Consider the following 16,698-nt stretch of genomic DNA (forward strand, 5'->3'; position numbering starts at 1 on the left):
TCGTAAACCAATTTTTGAAAATTATTTTTTTGTGTTGATTCTTACGGACCCTATACGGACCGTAAAACCATCTACGTGCCGTAAATTGGGCTCGTAGAATGAGCCTTTGAAGGTCGATTTGAAGTCTGATTTTTCACGAATTCATTTACAATTCGTGCTTCAATTTAACTTTTAAATGTCCATTTTACCCATATGAAATAATTTATATCCACACAAATATTGAAAACCTGTCTTTCTTTCTTAAATTTTGACTCTAATACAAATTCAAATTTAATCAAACTTTGTAAAAATAAAAATAAATAAAAAAAATAATAAAAAAATAATATATATATAAGATTGACATATTCAACACGTGGCATGCCACTATCCATAAGAAGAAAAAAACACAGGTCTACTTTCTTCTTTCTTCCTCCACATTTTCTCAGTAAATTTACCAAAAATTCATCCATGGCGATTCTTCTTCCATCTTCAAAATCACCATAACCCATTTCTCCATCCAAATGGAGCTCCACTTAAACGATTACACTCTCCATTTCCCCCCAAATACTAAAAAATCCCCACACTTACACTTACCCAAATCCCCAAATTACTTCCGCCGGCGCCGGAATCGGAGTTGTAAGACCCAGATCTCCTCCGCCGTGAGGGTTTCAGCAGTGGTGGCGGCGCCGGAACAATCCGGCGGGAAAATGGTAGTGGAGTTAGTGGGTGCTTTCAATGAGCTAACTGAAAGAATGGATAATAGTGTTCTTTCTACTAGCTCTTCTCGATTGCTGTTTAAGACTCTTAAATTGTGTATTCCGATTCTTCAGTCACTTCCACTTGCACCCGATGGTCGATCTCCGATATCGAAAGCTCTCTCTGTTGCTGTCATTTTAGCTGATTTGCAGGTAAAAAAATTATTCACACTCGATGTATATAGCTTTTAACTTACTAAGCTAAGCTGAATGTGATGTTATTATCTGAATGTGACTGTATGTAGTGTGTAAAGTTCAGTAAATTTTATTCGTATTCGATGTTTATAGTGTTGATTTTCACTTAGTTTTGTTAATGGCAAAGTTAGATTACTATAATACTATTGATATGTCTTATTATAAGTTTAAACTTAACTGAACTTTATCTACTAAGCTTACTTTGATGTTACAATGTGTAAAGTTCAGTTCTTTGCTAGCGTTTGACTATAGATTTTGAAATTTATCTTCGTATATCTGTTTGGTCATGAAATTTGAAATCTGATCTTCAATATTTTCAAGTTCCCAAAAAGTGGCTCAGACCAAAATTTTGATTTTTTTCAGAGTAAAATGGATGTCCAAACAGTACTTTAAATTTCAAAAATCGCAACTTCAAATACTCATAATTTCAAGTTTCAACTTCAAAATCTATGCCAATTGGAGCTTTATGTGACAAAAATAGTTTCGAAACTTTATTGTACTACATGTTAAATTTCATTATTTTTATGAAGAAGAGATGAAGGAAGGGGGATTAGAGTAAAGTAGAAGGAAATTTGCCCCAACGGTTCTACCTTTACTTAATGTGTTGAACAAATAGAGTTTTTTTTAATGATTTAACAATATACATAGGGAAAGAAATCATATATATATATATATATTTGTATATTTGCCTAAGATTAGTTGATTTAGTGCTACAAGTCAATGTATATGGTTAACGGTAATTTTATGGGGAGTAGTAAACGAATTAAAGAATTATTTTTCTTGTTACGATCTAATGTCCGTTTTTATGATTTATGATGATGGAAATGATGAAAAAAGAATTACACATGTCGAGCATTTGTGGACTTGGGTGTTTATGTGACATTCTGTTCATTTTGGGAGGTTCTACATTCTATTTCTCCACAGCATTCACGGCTTTCAAGAATTTAATTTCATTAAACTATTCACACTTGAACTTTGATGTGATATTGTTGTTGTGTTGTTCCATCGTCACTAATATATATTACTACATAAGTTAAATTAACATTGCAAAGTGATGTGCTTGGTCAAATGCCTTCACAGAAAATAATACTGAGGGAATACATTTTTTCCATAAAGTAAGTTACATTTCTGGTTACAGGGTGACATGCGTAATTGATTGATTGATTGTTTGTTAGTTTAGCCAGAATTCTGGTAATGTCAGTTGGAGATGTTCCAATCTTTTGTTATATTTTTGTTGGTTAAAAATACACACTTTTTAGAGTGATGATCTGATCCAACAATAATGCGGGAGCATGTGCTTATAATCAAACATGGTTTTCTCGTCAATTTTCTTCAGATGCACCACCTGCTGATTCAGAATCCAAAGCATGACTTTGTTACCCCTTATTGGAAGCTTGCTATTGCGCCCTCTGTGTGTTTGCGTGTGCATACTCAATTTAAGTGAAAGCTAAAAGGTATTTGCCATGTGTTACAGATGGATGCTGAAGTTATATCCACTGGGCTACTAAGAGAAGTTCTAGAGGCAGGTGCTATATCAATATATGACGTGAGGGATCGGATTGGTACCAGTACTGCTCATTTAATGCATGAAAGCTTGCGTGTGAAGCATATGGCCTTAAAGGTAGAAGTATTGGATGATGATAGCGCAACTGCATTGAGGAAATTTTGTCTGACCTACTATGATGTCAGGGCATTAGTATTAGACCTTGCTATCAAGCTCGATATGATGAGGCACCTTGATTATTTACCTAGGTACCGGCAGCAGATGATAGCACTCGAGGTTATGAAACTACATGCTCCTCTAGCGCATGCCATCGGAACTAACCTATTATCTCTTGAACTCGAGGATCTTTCTTTTAGATACATGTTTCCTTACTCGTATCTATATCTTGATGCATGGTTGAGAAGTCACGAGTCTGGAAATAAGCCTCTGATAGATATCTGCAAGGAGCAGCTGCTTCAGTCCCTTAAATCTGATCCACTATTAAATGGAATGGTGAGTAAGATATCTGTTGAGGGTCGTTATAAAAGTCGTTATAGCACCATGAAGAAACTCTTGAGAGATGGTCGGAAGCTTGAAGAGGTGAATGACATCTTAGGTCTAAGAGTTGTATTGACTCCTATATCAGGAGTAGATGAGACGGAAATTGGGGAAAAGGCTTGCTACAGAGCACGTGAAGTTGTCCAATCTTTGTGGGAAGAGATACCAAGTAGGTCAAAGGACTATATCTTAAGGCCTAAGGCAAATGGATATAGAAGTTTGCACATGGCTGTTGATACCAGTGAAAATGGACGGACTAGACCGCTAATGGAAATTCAAATACGAACAGCAGAAATGGATATGCTAGCATCTGGAGGGCAAGCATCTCATGCATTGTACAAGGGCGGTGTTACTGATCCTGAAGAGGTAAACATCGTATTAGATCCCATTTCATAATGCCAACATATTTCGAACATAAACAACAACATACTTATCTGGGGAGAGGATGTACGCAAACCTTACCCCTACACTTTTGTCTATGCTTATGTTGTTTGTCGTCAAATCATACACAGGCGAGGCATCTGAAGGCAATCATGATCGCTGCAGCAGAGCTTGCAGCATTGCGTCTTAGAGATTTTCCTTCGGCGAATCAAAAAGGTCTGGATATTGACAAGAGAGGCAGGGTGTTCCGTCTTCTTGACAAGAATGGAGATGGTAAAATAAGCATCGGCGAACTTATGGAAGTGATGGAAGAACTTGGTGCCCCAGGAGACGATGCACGGGAGATGATGCAACTTGTCGATTCAAACAGTGATGGTTTTCTGAGCTCAGATGAATTTGATATATTTCAGAACCAGGTACATGAACTAATATAAATCATTTAAACTTTCAAATTGCCTTGAACAGTTCTTTGCTCTTGGATGACATATAAACAAGTTCCTACGTGAGTCATTCTCTAACATGTTCAACTTTTGACTATAATACTAATGTTGTTTCAGGTTGAATTCATCCGGAATTTAGAAGATAGAGATGATCATTACCAAACACTGTTAAATGCTAAGCTACAATCGGCAAACGACACGGGTTTCATTCAACTGTACAGTAAAGAGCAAGGTGGTAGTCTGGTAACAAATTAGTACATTCTGTTAAATCTGTGTTCTTTATGTATGTATTTATTGAGAAGGCCGTGCGCTATACTGGGGATTTTTGAAGCCTCAAAGCAGATATCTTTCCAGGAAAAGATACTCAATCCCTCTGTATAATAGTTATCTGCGCACGGTCTCAATCAAATATAATGCATCTGTATGTTGTAACATGTATCATTTCTGTACAACTCTTGTACATAGTATTTTATGGACAGAATGTACACATTTGAGTGAATAAATATACCTGTAGTTCATCATTTGGATTGGAAAATTTGTCTCTGGTTGTACGGTCTCATTCTTTGGAATAGTATTTGGATCTCGAAACAATATTTCTACGATGCTTATTTTATTTCCAATGACCAGAAAATTTGGTTTTACTTTCCTAGTGAGAATTTGATATTTCTGTTTAACATTGAACTCTTTTTTTCCTGATTCTGGTACAGAAAGGAACATTGCTTTCGACAATCTGCTGAGACAAATTGTCATGTATATGTACTCATAGATTGTCCAAATATAGAAGAAAAGGGTAGAACCCATCCACGGGGTTTGGTCTAGCGGTAAGAGCACGTGATGTGCACACACTACAAGTTCGAACCCTGTTGTTGGGGGCGGACCTAGTAAGGAGATGAACCCCCTTTGACGGAAAATTAGAATGTTTATACATGGCTAAAATTAACTTTTATGTATATGTAGTAGATGTTGAACCCCCTTCGACTTCTGTGTGTTTAACTCTTTATATATTGAACCCCCTTAATGAAAAGCCTGGCTCCGCCACTGCCTATTGTTGCAGACGAAAAAATGGGTATTTAAGTAGATAGGGGTAGAGGGGCAGGCCCATTATCCACCAAGTTTCGAACTGTGTGCCACTGGCCCTCAGGAATTTCTTAGGACTATTTCTCTTGAATACAATGAGAAAAAACCCAAATACATGATCCGATTTGATAGGTTGCTCGTAGAAAGAAAAGTTTGCCGACCACATAATAATTCATAATAGTATGTAGCAAAGAGTGAGGCAAGATAACACAGTAAAAAGTAAAGACATGATGTCTAGACTAAGTTAACTATTTTTGCCCTTTATTGATAGTTTCATTGTGCCTTCTTTAACAAAGCTATGTGAATGTACAAAATAACAGCTGCTTCAGAGTTAGCAGAGGGGGAAAACGAAAGAAACTTATATTTACCGCGGATTTTTCTTATCCAACAGCTGTTATATGAACATTACAATAGACCTATATTTATAGTTGCATCTCATTTACTGTCTTCTACTCTGTTACTCTCAGTTGTTGAGGTAATTCTTGCTTCTCGGACGATAAAGAATGGGCTTACTCACTGGTATGATTTCCATCTTTTACAATTAGATTTGTCAGTAGTTCTTCACTTTGCTGGACTCCCAATTCATCTGATAATCTATTACACAACTGTGAAATGAAAAATATATTGATTAGTGTCTACGGTTTGACGACCAGAGCAGATCCAGGATCTCGAGTCTGTGGATTCAAGGATCGAGCTGAAAGCTATGAGTTTAGTTGAATCCATAGAACCTGTCCTGGATCCGCCTCTGGTTGTTACTAATGTTGACGAGGGTGTAGATATAATGTACCTGTCTATATACTGTAGAATCCCCGGAAGATTTTTGTAACTCTACAACATACAAGGATGTACTAATCTCGAAAACCTGAAAAATTTGGTAAAAATGTTAGATTTTTACTACTTTGTTGTATTATTCATGAAAACAAAGAGAAGTTAAGTATCTCAAATGTTTACTTACCTCTGCTACTATTGAAAGACTGGCTTGTGTTTTTTGACCTTTGTTCTCTAGCAATAATTTTAACTACAATACAAACACAGAAACAAGGTTTTACAACAACGACAACAACAACATACCTAGTATAGTACCACAAGTAGGGAGTGCGGAGGGTAAAGTATACGTGGACCTTACCCCTACCGTGACAGGTAGAGAGGTTGTTTCTGATAGATCCTTGACTCACGAAAGCAAAGACAAAACATTTATGAAGGCGTAAGAGACAACATATGAACATATATGTACTAACCTTTCCAGGTTTTTTCTGGACTTGAAATCCCATTTGAACTGCTAAATTCTCAATCCTATCTAGCAATTCTTTTGGAGAGAGATTAGATGTGAACCTGATCTTCCTCTCAGAAACATCCTAGATAAATTCCAAGTAATTATGTTTAGGTATTTTTATCGATAGATCATCGTATGATTCGAAGAAATTAAGGTTAAGAGCTTACCTCATTTTCAAAAAATCCAGAAAGATCAAAGCATGAGGACATTCCTATGAGTTGAAAGGCATTGTTGATTAGAGAAGGTGATTCTGGATCTCTTTCTATGTCAAGTGGCTGTCCAAGGATATAAAGAAAGATCAATTAGTCAAAAATAACGACATCGTTGAAGATATAATTAAGTAAATTAACATGTTATCGTAGTGAAGTCCAAGATTCAAGTCTCATGGTCAGCCATATCAAAAAGAATTTTAGCATGCTTGGCCATCAAAAAGTGTATGATCAACACATGGAGGCATGGGATGATCTTCTTAAACTCTTAAACGAGATGATCACACAGTTCAACATACACGAGCATAATGATATACGTTAAAGATATAACAAAAGTAAATGAAAATGTATCCTCTCTAACATGTATATATAGTAGTAGACATAAGTCTTAGGATTCAAATTCTCACGGTCACCCATTATCAAAAAGAATTTTAACGTGCTCAACTATCCAAACTTTTTTTTTTTTTTTTTTAACCGTGGTTTCCGGGCGTCGCTTTGCGAACCCGACTAGCTGTACCCACCGGGTCCCGCTGTTTCAAGGCGGGTCCACCACGGTTAGTTCCACGGGGCCCTGGAGACGCGGCCGGTTTGTAATGCCTCCAGTGGCCCTGCTGGGGCTCGAACCGGCGACCTGAAGGACTTTGACCCAAGCCTTTACCAGCTGAGCTACCTCAACTATCCAAACTAAGCATGTTGAAGATATAACTAAGCTTTTAGATGAGATGATCACACTGTTCAACAAATACGAGATAATGCAAGACATGGACAAACAATTTAAAGATGAAAGACATACTGCTTCATGTATTGTCAACACTTCATCATCAGAGGATGTATCATCACTTTCCAAATCTTCCTCTTCATCAGGATTTGTAGGAGTATAGTTTTGTTTAAACCATTCATCTTCTTTAATCTCTGCCATTGTTATTCTAGTTTGTGGATTTGGATCAACAATCCTCTTTATAAGATTCTTTGCTCCTTGTGATAACCACTTTGGTATTGGAGCATCCCCTTTAAAAATCTGATTAACAATCCCTAAAAACAATATTAAAAACTTCGCTACCAAAGACGACTCCATATAAAACACATAGCAAACCCCTTTAAAAATCTGATTAACAATCCCTAAAAACAATATTAAAAACTTCGCTACCAAAGACGACTCCATATAAAACACATAGCAACATGTATAGTAGCAGACCCAACAAATAACAATAGCATTGCGTATTCAACAGAACTTATCTAGCGTTTGTCCATAGATTTTGGATAAGATTTTGAAAACCTTGCTTAAAAAAATTTCAAGTTCAAAATCTATGGCCAAATGAGAGCTAGTGTTTTAGAGTAGATATCTCTCTATGTGCACAAAAACAAGTTAAACACATATATCAGAACTCATAATGTCTAAATTATGGATCGGCCATTGCACGCGTGCACACACTAGAAGAAGAAAAAAACTAACCTTTTGATAAAGCACTGCAAGATTTCTATCATCAAAGGGTAAAAAACCAGTGAGGATGACATATAAAATGACACCACAGGACCAAGTATCTGATGTTGCACCATTATAGCCTCTGTTAGAAAGAACTTCAGGAGCAACATAGTTGGGACTACCACATGTTGTATGCAACAAGCCATCATCCTATAGATGAACAAGAAGAGCTGACTTAGCTTGACAACAAATAAACATGCTTGTATGGTAAAGTAAGTGAACAAGATGGTCGCTCAACTAATATTTAGAGGCGGATCCAAAGCTAGTCAATAAGTTCAATTGAAATGCACTACTCTTCTGGCTCGAAACATCTTAAGTTTATCATCCGTTTTTTACTTTGAGGTCATTCATACCCTTACTGTGAGCATATTGTCTTGTACTAACCCTTGACTTTACATAATTTCATTGTAGATTGAGCGAATTACACGTGTCAAAAAGATGTAAGCTCAACTTTCAATTATGGTTTATAAATTACCTTCTTTTTTACTTCAAGTTGGAGCTCCATTAGGTTCAAGGACAAGATATGAGATGATTTGTGAACAACAAAAGTATGAATGATTTCAAAGTATAACGAAGGGTTAAATTAAGACATTTTGTATTAGTCCCTCTAAATTTATAATTGATCACATCCATTCTGAATCTGTTGACTCTAAACGTTAGATTCACCTTGACTATTACTAGTCACAAGTTAAGTACCATACCCTAAGATGTTGAGGCAATGCACTTAGTCCAAAGTCTGTTATCTTTATGTTTCTGCCACCATCAATGAGCACATTCTCTAGCTGCATTTTGTGAAAACAAGTATTATAATATATACAATATGTTTGTGACAATTTTCCAATGAAGAAAGTATAAATTTTAAAAAAGAAATATTTACATTTTTTGTACTATATTTACCTTGAGGTCTCTATGGAAGACACCTTTGTCATGGCAATAACTAACACCATCAATTAATTGTTGAAATAGTTTTCTGCCTTGTGTTTCTGAAAGTTTACCTTTAGAAGCCTATCAATGACGATTAATGGAGATAGTTAATTTAATGCAAAAAAAAAAAACACACACACACACAAAGTTAATGGCAAATTAAGAAAGATATAATACATAAATATGTCATTTAACTTAGCCTCAACTGACATTTATGTCCTTCAACTCGTATCATTTAAACTTGTATAAAGTTGAACAAGTAGACAATGTATTCTACGTGGTATAGTACACGTAGGATGCAAATTGCCATGTAAGGTGCGTGTGTCTAATTTATACAAATTTAAGTTTCTATTTGTGCACACTCAAAGTTGAAGGGCATAAATTCAAAGTTGAAGGGCATAAATGACAGATGAGACGAAGTTAAAGATCACATTTATATATTATGTCATTAAGAAAATCTACTTACTATTCTGTCAAATAATTCACCACCATTTACATATTCCAACACCATATAAATCTTGGTTTTGCTTGCTAATACCTGTTTATACATGTCAAGGAAAAAAATATTTATACAATCAGATCACTTAAAAACTACAACAAATTTGACTAGTAGCACTATTTTTACATTGTCATTTTATGAAACTTAAATCCCCCACGCCCCACCCAAAAAAGGGGTATAATTCACAAATAATCACTTTTCAGTCTTGTAATAAAAAAAAAAGTCATTATCATAGCGTTTTACATGTGAAATTGCTGCTACTACTAAAAAAAAATAAAAATGTAGTCAATGTCAAAATTTATGGTACCCCAAGTTGTTGGGCCTTTTATTATTGTGTGGCTAAATTTGGTACCACATGGTCCATTCATCTTAGATATTACATTTTTGGACCTAATTACAAATAATCAATCAAGACATTTATGGAGGAAAATAGGATATTACATAAAGTCAAAAATATGGATGGAGATGGCTAGACAATCCTCACCCATATTATCTTCCGTCTAATCAATAATAAATAAAGTGTTCGAGTCAGCTCACAGACATTTTAATTAATTTGATGAGTACTCTTGTCGAGATTATAAGTTTATTCATGCTTTTTAAAAAAATTAAGCAAACTGAATTTCAAAAGTTAATATTATTTTCGTCTTAATTTATGTGATGTTTGTTGTGACACAAATTTGTGATTCAAAACAAGTCGTAGATGTTTATACTACGATAAATCATTTCATTATGGATAAAATAGACGTTTTGAAGTTATAATGTTACTAAATATAGAATGTATTATTCTTTTTCAGACAAACTAAAAAGGAAAACGTATCACGTAAATTAAGACAAACGGGGTATGTTATATACTAATCACCAAAGGGTGTGGTGGAATAAAGAAATCTTATCGCTTCTTATTAAAGATCTCGTGTTTAAGCTTTAGGTTAAAGAATAGAGATAAAAGTTAAGTATATAGATATTTTTATTTTTTTTACCCAGTATAGCTACCTACTAAACTAATATCCTTTATTATTAATATACAAAGCAACTCATTGATGTAAATACGAAATTTTTACAATTTAAAAATATAGAAACCTTCTTAAAGTTAAATTCAAATTCAAATTATATTACTTAACCCAATCATCTATTTTTTAAAGGAAAAAAATGACTAATCCAAACACTAAAATATATTTTTTATATATTTTAAAAAAGATTTTACTGCACAAACGAAATCTCTTTTTACGATAAGATCAATCTAAACACGTATTACAAGGCACGATAGTACTATTTTAAGATAAAAAGATTCTTTTCTAATTAACTTCAAGATTAAGTAATATACTTTGTCAGTATAAATATTTTTTACATTATCAAGATAATCTTTATTTATTATAATAATTAACATATTTTATTTTAAAGATTTTATATTTCATATTTTAAATCGATTTATTGTAAATATTATTTACATTAACTATGTATAAAGTAAAGGAAGCAAGGAATCTCTTAAACGTGCAGGGTTGTGAACAAGTTATTCTTTCCTTGAAGCAAAATATGAATATTTTGCATTTTGGGTAATATTCAAAAAGAGAATAAAAAAAAAAAATATTCTTTTTTAAAAAAAATAAAGAAAAAGAAATAAATAAGAAGAGAGAGATGACTTGTTCTAATTTAAACTTGATAATGAGAAATAATAGGATCTTAAAAATTTATTCGTATCAGATATTATTGCTAAAATTAATGTACCTCGTATAATCTAACCACATTAGGATGCTTGAGAACTTTTAAGGTTCGAATTTCCCTCTTTATCTGCAAAAAATAATCATAAAGATTTAAATGCTAATTAAGTTGAAGAGACACAAATAGCTAAATTTTACTAGATCGTGACAATAAAATCATTCTACCACTTACTATTTTAGTGAATCTAACATCATTTTCCCCCTTTAGCTACTTTTCATCAAAAAACACAAAAATAGAATCTTGTGCTATAATTTTTGTGATTTTATTTTATATCTTTATTCGAATATACAAATTAACTTATAGTGAATCGAAAGAGAAAAGTTACCTACCCATCTCACCTAAGTAGTAGAGACAAAATTAGTGTTCAAGTATTGGATCTTATGTCTATGTGCATATAAAACTAATATAAACAAAGTTAAATATACATTTTAAAAATCATTCAAAACTCGAAATATTAAGAACTTATATAACTAAAGCCTATCTATAGTATATAACTTTTCGAACGAAAGAGATTCAACTAAAGCCTTTCAGTTCTACTTAGCTTCACCCCAATTAGAACCCGACATATTTGACTATACAATTTATGGAGACAAAAATGAAAGCAAAGAGAGGGGAAAAACGAATTTTTCCTTGTATCGAAATTATATTATTCAATAATTCCTATATAACCAAATAAATCCAATTTAACTTTCTTCACATAATATGATGTTCAAACAAAGAGAATTCAGCTGGACCCCCTTAGCTCTATCCAACTTCATCTCAATTAAAGTCAACAAAAATTAAATTCCGAAATTCTCATATATACAAACCAAAGTGGTGGGGCTAAGACTTTGATTAATAAAATTCAAAATATGAAAAACGATAAATACATGAAGAAATTGAAGGATATTTAATATTTAATATAAATAATTTATTTTTTTAATCATACATAGTATATAAATAACATAATTTTTTACATAGGTCAAACGAACCCTCGACCCTTCCTGGCTCCACTTGTGCGCAAACACACAAAAAAAATATATAGAAAAATAAAGGACAAGAGAAGAAAGATTCAAATTTGACCCCTCGATTCTACCCAACTTCGACACCAACCTAGTAAACCCTAGAACAATGTGGAGTAAAGAAGGAGACAAAAAAACGAATAATTCAACTAAACACCCTCGACTCCACCTAGCTCCGCCTCAATCAAAACTCACAACGTCTAAATTCCAAATCAGACCCAAAAAAACACAGAGAAATGAAGAAGAATGATTCAACAAATCCCTCAATTCTACCTAGCTCGGACCCAGTAAAACCCACAGCAAACAATCTGGAGAGAGAAAAAAACAGAGATGAAGAATGATTCAAACTAAACCCCTCGATTCTACGTAGCTCCATCTCAATCAGAACCCACAACGTCTAAATTCTAAATCCAATCGAAAAAAAATACAGAGAGAAGACCGATAACAGACCTGATCAGTGATTCGAAGGTCCTGGATCCGATTCTTCTCCAAAATCTTAATAGCAAAAGATTGGGCTGAATCTGTATGCTTAGCGAACTTCACTTTCCCAAAATTACCTTCTCCTAGTGTTCTTCCAAGCTCGTATTTCCCTACTCGCATTCCCTTTTTACCTCTTTCTCTTCGTACTATTTCTTCTTCCTGCTGCTGCTGTTGCTGTTGCTGATGATGAATCAGTACCATTTCCCACTGAATTCGAAAAATTGAAAAAAAAAATTGGGATTTGTATAAACCCCTTTTGATTTTCTGGTTTTTTTTTTGTTTTTTGTGTAGATTTTTATTTGGTTTGAAGAAATGGATATGAAGAAAGAATGAGATGCACGATTTGTGTGTTTTTTTGAAGTTTGAAGTTTTCTTTAATGGCTCATTTCGTCAATGGAGTGCGTTGAGTTTTTATACTAGTTTAATTGGGCCACTATTATAACGTGGTAATTTTCGCGGAATCTACAAATGGATAGGTCTTTAATTTTTTCTGTTTTATCAATTAAAAATTTATTTCTAAGAAAAATATGGGATATAACTTGTGAAATATTATGACGTATATACCTAACAAAAATTTTTTTTGCCTTGAAATTTTTTGATTAAAAATGAAAAAATACTTATCGTTATTTGATCTAAGTTCATGAGTTATGATATAGTGGTGAGACTGCTAATCCTAAACCAGAGGTTTCAGGGCTGGGTATGGAGAAAATTTTATTAGGAGCGTTGTACTCCCGAATAGGCTCCGCAGCGCGTGATTTGGATCTAGTCAGAGGTCAAATATAGGCTCCAAATATCGAGAGTGGAAAACCAAAAAAGATAATCTATATTCATGATACATATTATTTATTATTAATTTGTCTTTTAGGTGTGGTACTACACAAAAAAAAAAAAAAAAAACGCATGTATTTAGCGAATTGGAGATATTCTTTATGTGAGATTTGCCTAAACTGTTATGTGTTCTGTCTTCGAAAATCTATAGGTTAATTCTATTTAATTTACCCTCGGTTAGAAATGTCACACTTATCATTCCATCGCCACTTTTATTGATACTATAAAAACTCATCTTAACAATGATGAGTAAGGAATAAATTATAATAAATATAATATATATATTTCTTTAATGATCATGTACAATATTCATATTCAATATTGACCTAGTGATAAGAATATTGAAAAGTTATTGAGAATCAAGCTATAAGTTTCGATCTTATACGAAATGCACTAGTTTATTTATTTTTACTCAATGTCATTTGGACCACACCTTTATCCCTATGGATATAACCTAATGTTATGGCTATAGAATTGAAACACTATGAATTTCATCAATAATGATTCTAAAATTTAATATTATTATATTTAATATTAAATTTTATTATAAGTTTAGACTTATAATTTATTGTAATTTTTTTAACAATATATACTTCTAGAATGCTGATTACCAGGAATGAGGATATATACTTCTAACAATATTAACAACATATGACTTTTTCGTGCCATTTTATTTGATTCTAAGGTAGCTTCTCCATACTTAGAAGTTAGAAGTTATAAATAAATATTTTCAAAAATATATTTAATCGTAATAAATAAATATAAAATTATTGTCATATATATGACATGTGTGCACACACATATATTATTTATATATTATATATATAGATGTTTTGTCATATACATGACCAATAACTGACCCTTTGGGTAACCATTCTTTAAATTTTCGTGTTAGAAAGGAAAAATGTCATTTGTTTTTCGCTTGATGTGAATTTTGATTATTTTAAATTTGTGTTGCGTAAAATTTTATTTATGGGTTCAATTATCTTAGATTCACGTCGGGCGGAGAGTTTCATTCAGGGAGAAAGTGCTTCCTATCAAAAATCTGTCCATAGATAGGGCTCGTCTCTGATATCTCTAATTAAGAAACAAACAATCTCATCCACTGCACCATCGGTTAATGATAAGGTAGAAAACATCAATAACTCACGGCAGGGGCGGCTGGTAAGGCTTAAAAAAAAGTCTTTTGCCTTAGGCCCCCAATTTTAGGGGGCCCCATTTTTTAGTTAATTAGGTAGGATTAAATTAAAAACAATAATATTAGAACTAAGACAATAAATGCAAAGGCCCCATTTTTTAGTTAATTAGGATTTAGGAAGGATTAAATTAAAAAAAATAAAATTATTAGAACCAAGACAATAAATGCAAAACGGCTCAATGAAGTGATAGTATGATAGATATGACTATGATTTTTTTATTTTTCAATAAAAAGTTGTGTACTTTTTTTTTTAATGTACAAGTTATCTTTTTTTTTTTTACCTTATTTTTTTTCTAATTTTATTTTTATATATTCTATCCTCCTTTCTTCTATTTCTTCTCACTTTCTGTTTTCTAATCTTACATCTCTCTCTTATTCAAAGCTTAAAAATTTACTCGTTCTATTGATAGTTTATATTTTAAATTTGGAGAAAACTATATTGCAGCAGCCCGATTCATTTTTGGAAATCAAGTCTTCATAGCTTTTGAATTCGGTAATATCATTCTAATTTCTAATATTATTTTTGTTTTGTGTCTTATGTTTATTATATTTTTTATTTGATATTGTAAATAGTGTTTTAAAATATTCGTTAGATTTTGATGTCGCTATAGATCAATTAAGAGGTTTAGTTTCTTTTTAAAAAAAATATAGAGAAGAAGAATTTACAAGTACTATGATTTCGGCTAAGGAAATTGCATTAGAGATGAATATAGAACCTATATTTCGTAAGAAACGTGTAATTTATAGAAAAAAATAATTTGATGAGAATGTTGATAATGAAATCACAAGATCTCTTGAAGAATCATTTAGAGTTGATTACTTGTTATACATAGTAGACCAAGCCATCTTTTCACTTCAAAATAGATTTGAACAATTTGAAGTATATGAAAATATTTTTGGTTTTCTATTTAGTGGGAAAAAATTGAGATCATTAGATGATGAGAATTTGAAAAAATATTGTCTTAAACTTGAATGTTCCTTAAAACATAATACTCACTCTGATATTGACGGTTTAGACTTATTTTCTGAATTAAAAGTGTTAAGGGAAATCATAAAAGTAGAAGACAATACTCTAATTGAGATACTCAATCAAATAAAAAGACTTGAGAATTTGAAAAAATATTGTCTTAAACTTGAATGTTCCTTAAAACATAATACTCACTCTGATATTGACGGTTTAGACTTATTTTCTGAATTAAAAGTGTTAAGGGAAATCATAAAAGTAGAAGACAATACTCTAATTGAGATACTCAATCAAATAAAAAGACTTGATTCTTTTTCAAATGCTTACATTGCTTATAGAATAACGTTAACAATTCCCGTAACAGTCGCCTCAATCGAAAGAAGTTTTTCAAAATTAAAAATAATAAAATATTATTTAAGATCGATAATTTCTCAAGAAAGATTAAGTGGTTTGGCTATATTATCGATTGAAAAAGAATTGTTAGAGGAGATTGACTACACAAAAATTATTAACAAATTTGCATTTCAAAAAGCTAGAAAAATAAATTTAAAATAAAAACATTTATAATTTTTTTTTAAGGCCTCTAGTTTGATTTTGACCTTAGGCCACAAACGGGTTTGAGCGCCCCTGACTCACAGGGAAATAAATGGTCAAGTCAAGCAAAAGTGGCGGTACGTAACCAAATAGTTTGTACTATACTTACTACTGACTAATAATAAAATATATTTTATTTATTTTAAATTATTTATCGTATTTACTTTTTACACGCTTCTTAATAAATAAATGCTCTTAATTAGGAGAAAGTCCTGACTACCTTAATCTTATTTACGTTTTAATGATATATTCTCTCTTCATTAAATATTTCTGTTCTATTGAGGTGTTTGTAGTCTTCAAGTACAATTACTAATAACCAATAAAATGAGAAAAAAATAACTAATTTTATCTAATACTTCTAAAATGACAAATAATTTTAGTCAATCTGCTATTCATCGATATATCAACAAAACTCCATCTTTTATCATTTCGTATAAGATGCAACACTATCTTTAATAATAACTATTTTTAGAAATGGAAAATGAAAGTGGCCATGAATATTTTGAATCTTGACTAATTTGCCCCTTTGATTTTTAAAATATAGTCAATTTGTTAGTATTTTTTTGAATTTGGTTATCAATGCAATGACATCAGGACCCTACATGCTATTTTTCGCATATAATTCTATTGAAAGGGAAATTTTATGTTGATACGTCTCATT

The 16,698-nt window shown here is 32.3% G+C and overlaps 2 protein-coding genes across 2 annotated transcripts; one reads left to right on the forward strand and one right to left on the reverse strand.

Moving 5' to 3' along the window:
- Positions 1 to 389: 389 nt before the first annotated feature.
- Positions 390 to 5,469, forward strand: LOC125828474 (probable GTP diphosphokinase CRSH, chloroplastic). Its single transcript, XM_049507767.1, has 5 exons — positions 390 to 887; positions 2,404 to 3,336; positions 3,483 to 3,767; positions 3,909 to 4,034; positions 5,336 to 5,469. The coding sequence occupies exons 1-5, from the start codon at positions 501 to 503 to the stop codon at positions 5,345 to 5,347; spliced, it is 1,743 nt and encodes a 580-aa protein (XP_049363724.1). The 5' UTR covers positions 390 to 500; the 3' UTR covers positions 5,348 to 5,469.
- Positions 5,109 to 12,838, reverse strand: LOC125828475 (CBL-interacting serine/threonine-protein kinase 1-like). The gene is made up of 12 exons (XM_049507768.1): positions 12,424 to 12,838; positions 10,979 to 11,041; positions 9,224 to 9,295; positions 8,731 to 8,838; positions 8,535 to 8,615; positions 7,804 to 7,983; positions 7,144 to 7,368; positions 6,309 to 6,416; positions 6,107 to 6,223; positions 5,824 to 5,886; positions 5,656 to 5,730; positions 5,109 to 5,473 (listed from the first exon to the last, which is right to left on the reverse strand). Exons 1-12 carry the CDS (start codon positions 12,652 to 12,654, stop codon positions 5,378 to 5,380), a joined length of 1,419 nt encoding a protein of 472 aa, XP_049363725.1. The 5' UTR covers positions 12,655 to 12,838; the 3' UTR covers positions 5,109 to 5,377.
- Between the last annotated feature and the right edge of the window lie 3,860 nt (positions 12,839 to 16,698).

This window comes from Solanum verrucosum, unplaced genomic scaffold (assembly GCF_900185275.1).
Source record: "Solanum verrucosum unplaced genomic scaffold, falcon-dt-bn FXZP01000273.1, whole genome shotgun sequence".
In the NCBI taxonomy this organism is placed as follows: Eukaryota; Viridiplantae; Streptophyta; class Magnoliopsida; order Solanales; family Solanaceae; genus Solanum; species Solanum verrucosum.

Bases quoted from the DNA above. Each gene is read 5' to 3' on its own strand.
- LOC125828474 (XM_049507767.1), top strand. From the start codon at position 501: ATGGAGCTCCACTTAAACGATTACACTCTCCATTTCCCCCCAAATACT. The intron at 3,337-3,482 runs GTAAACATCGTA...AATCATACACAG, and splicing joins GTGTTACTGATCCTGAAGAG to GCGAGGCATCTGAAGGCAAT. The intron at 3,768-3,908 runs GTACATGAACTA...ATGTTGTTTCAG, and splicing joins TTGATATATTTCAGAACCAG to GTTGAATTCATCCGGAATTT.
- LOC125828475 (XM_049507768.1), bottom strand. From the start codon at position 12,654: ATGGTACTGATTCATCATCAGCAACAGCAACAGCAGCAGCAGGAAGAA. The intron at 8,616-8,730 runs GTAAATATAGTA...CACAAAATGCAG, and splicing joins TCTTCCATAGAGACCTCAAG to CTAGAGAATGTGCTCATTGA. The intron at 5,731-5,823 runs GTAAGTAAACAT...CAAATTTTTCAG, and splicing joins GTCTTTCAATAGTAGCAGAG to GTTTTCGAGATTAGTACATC.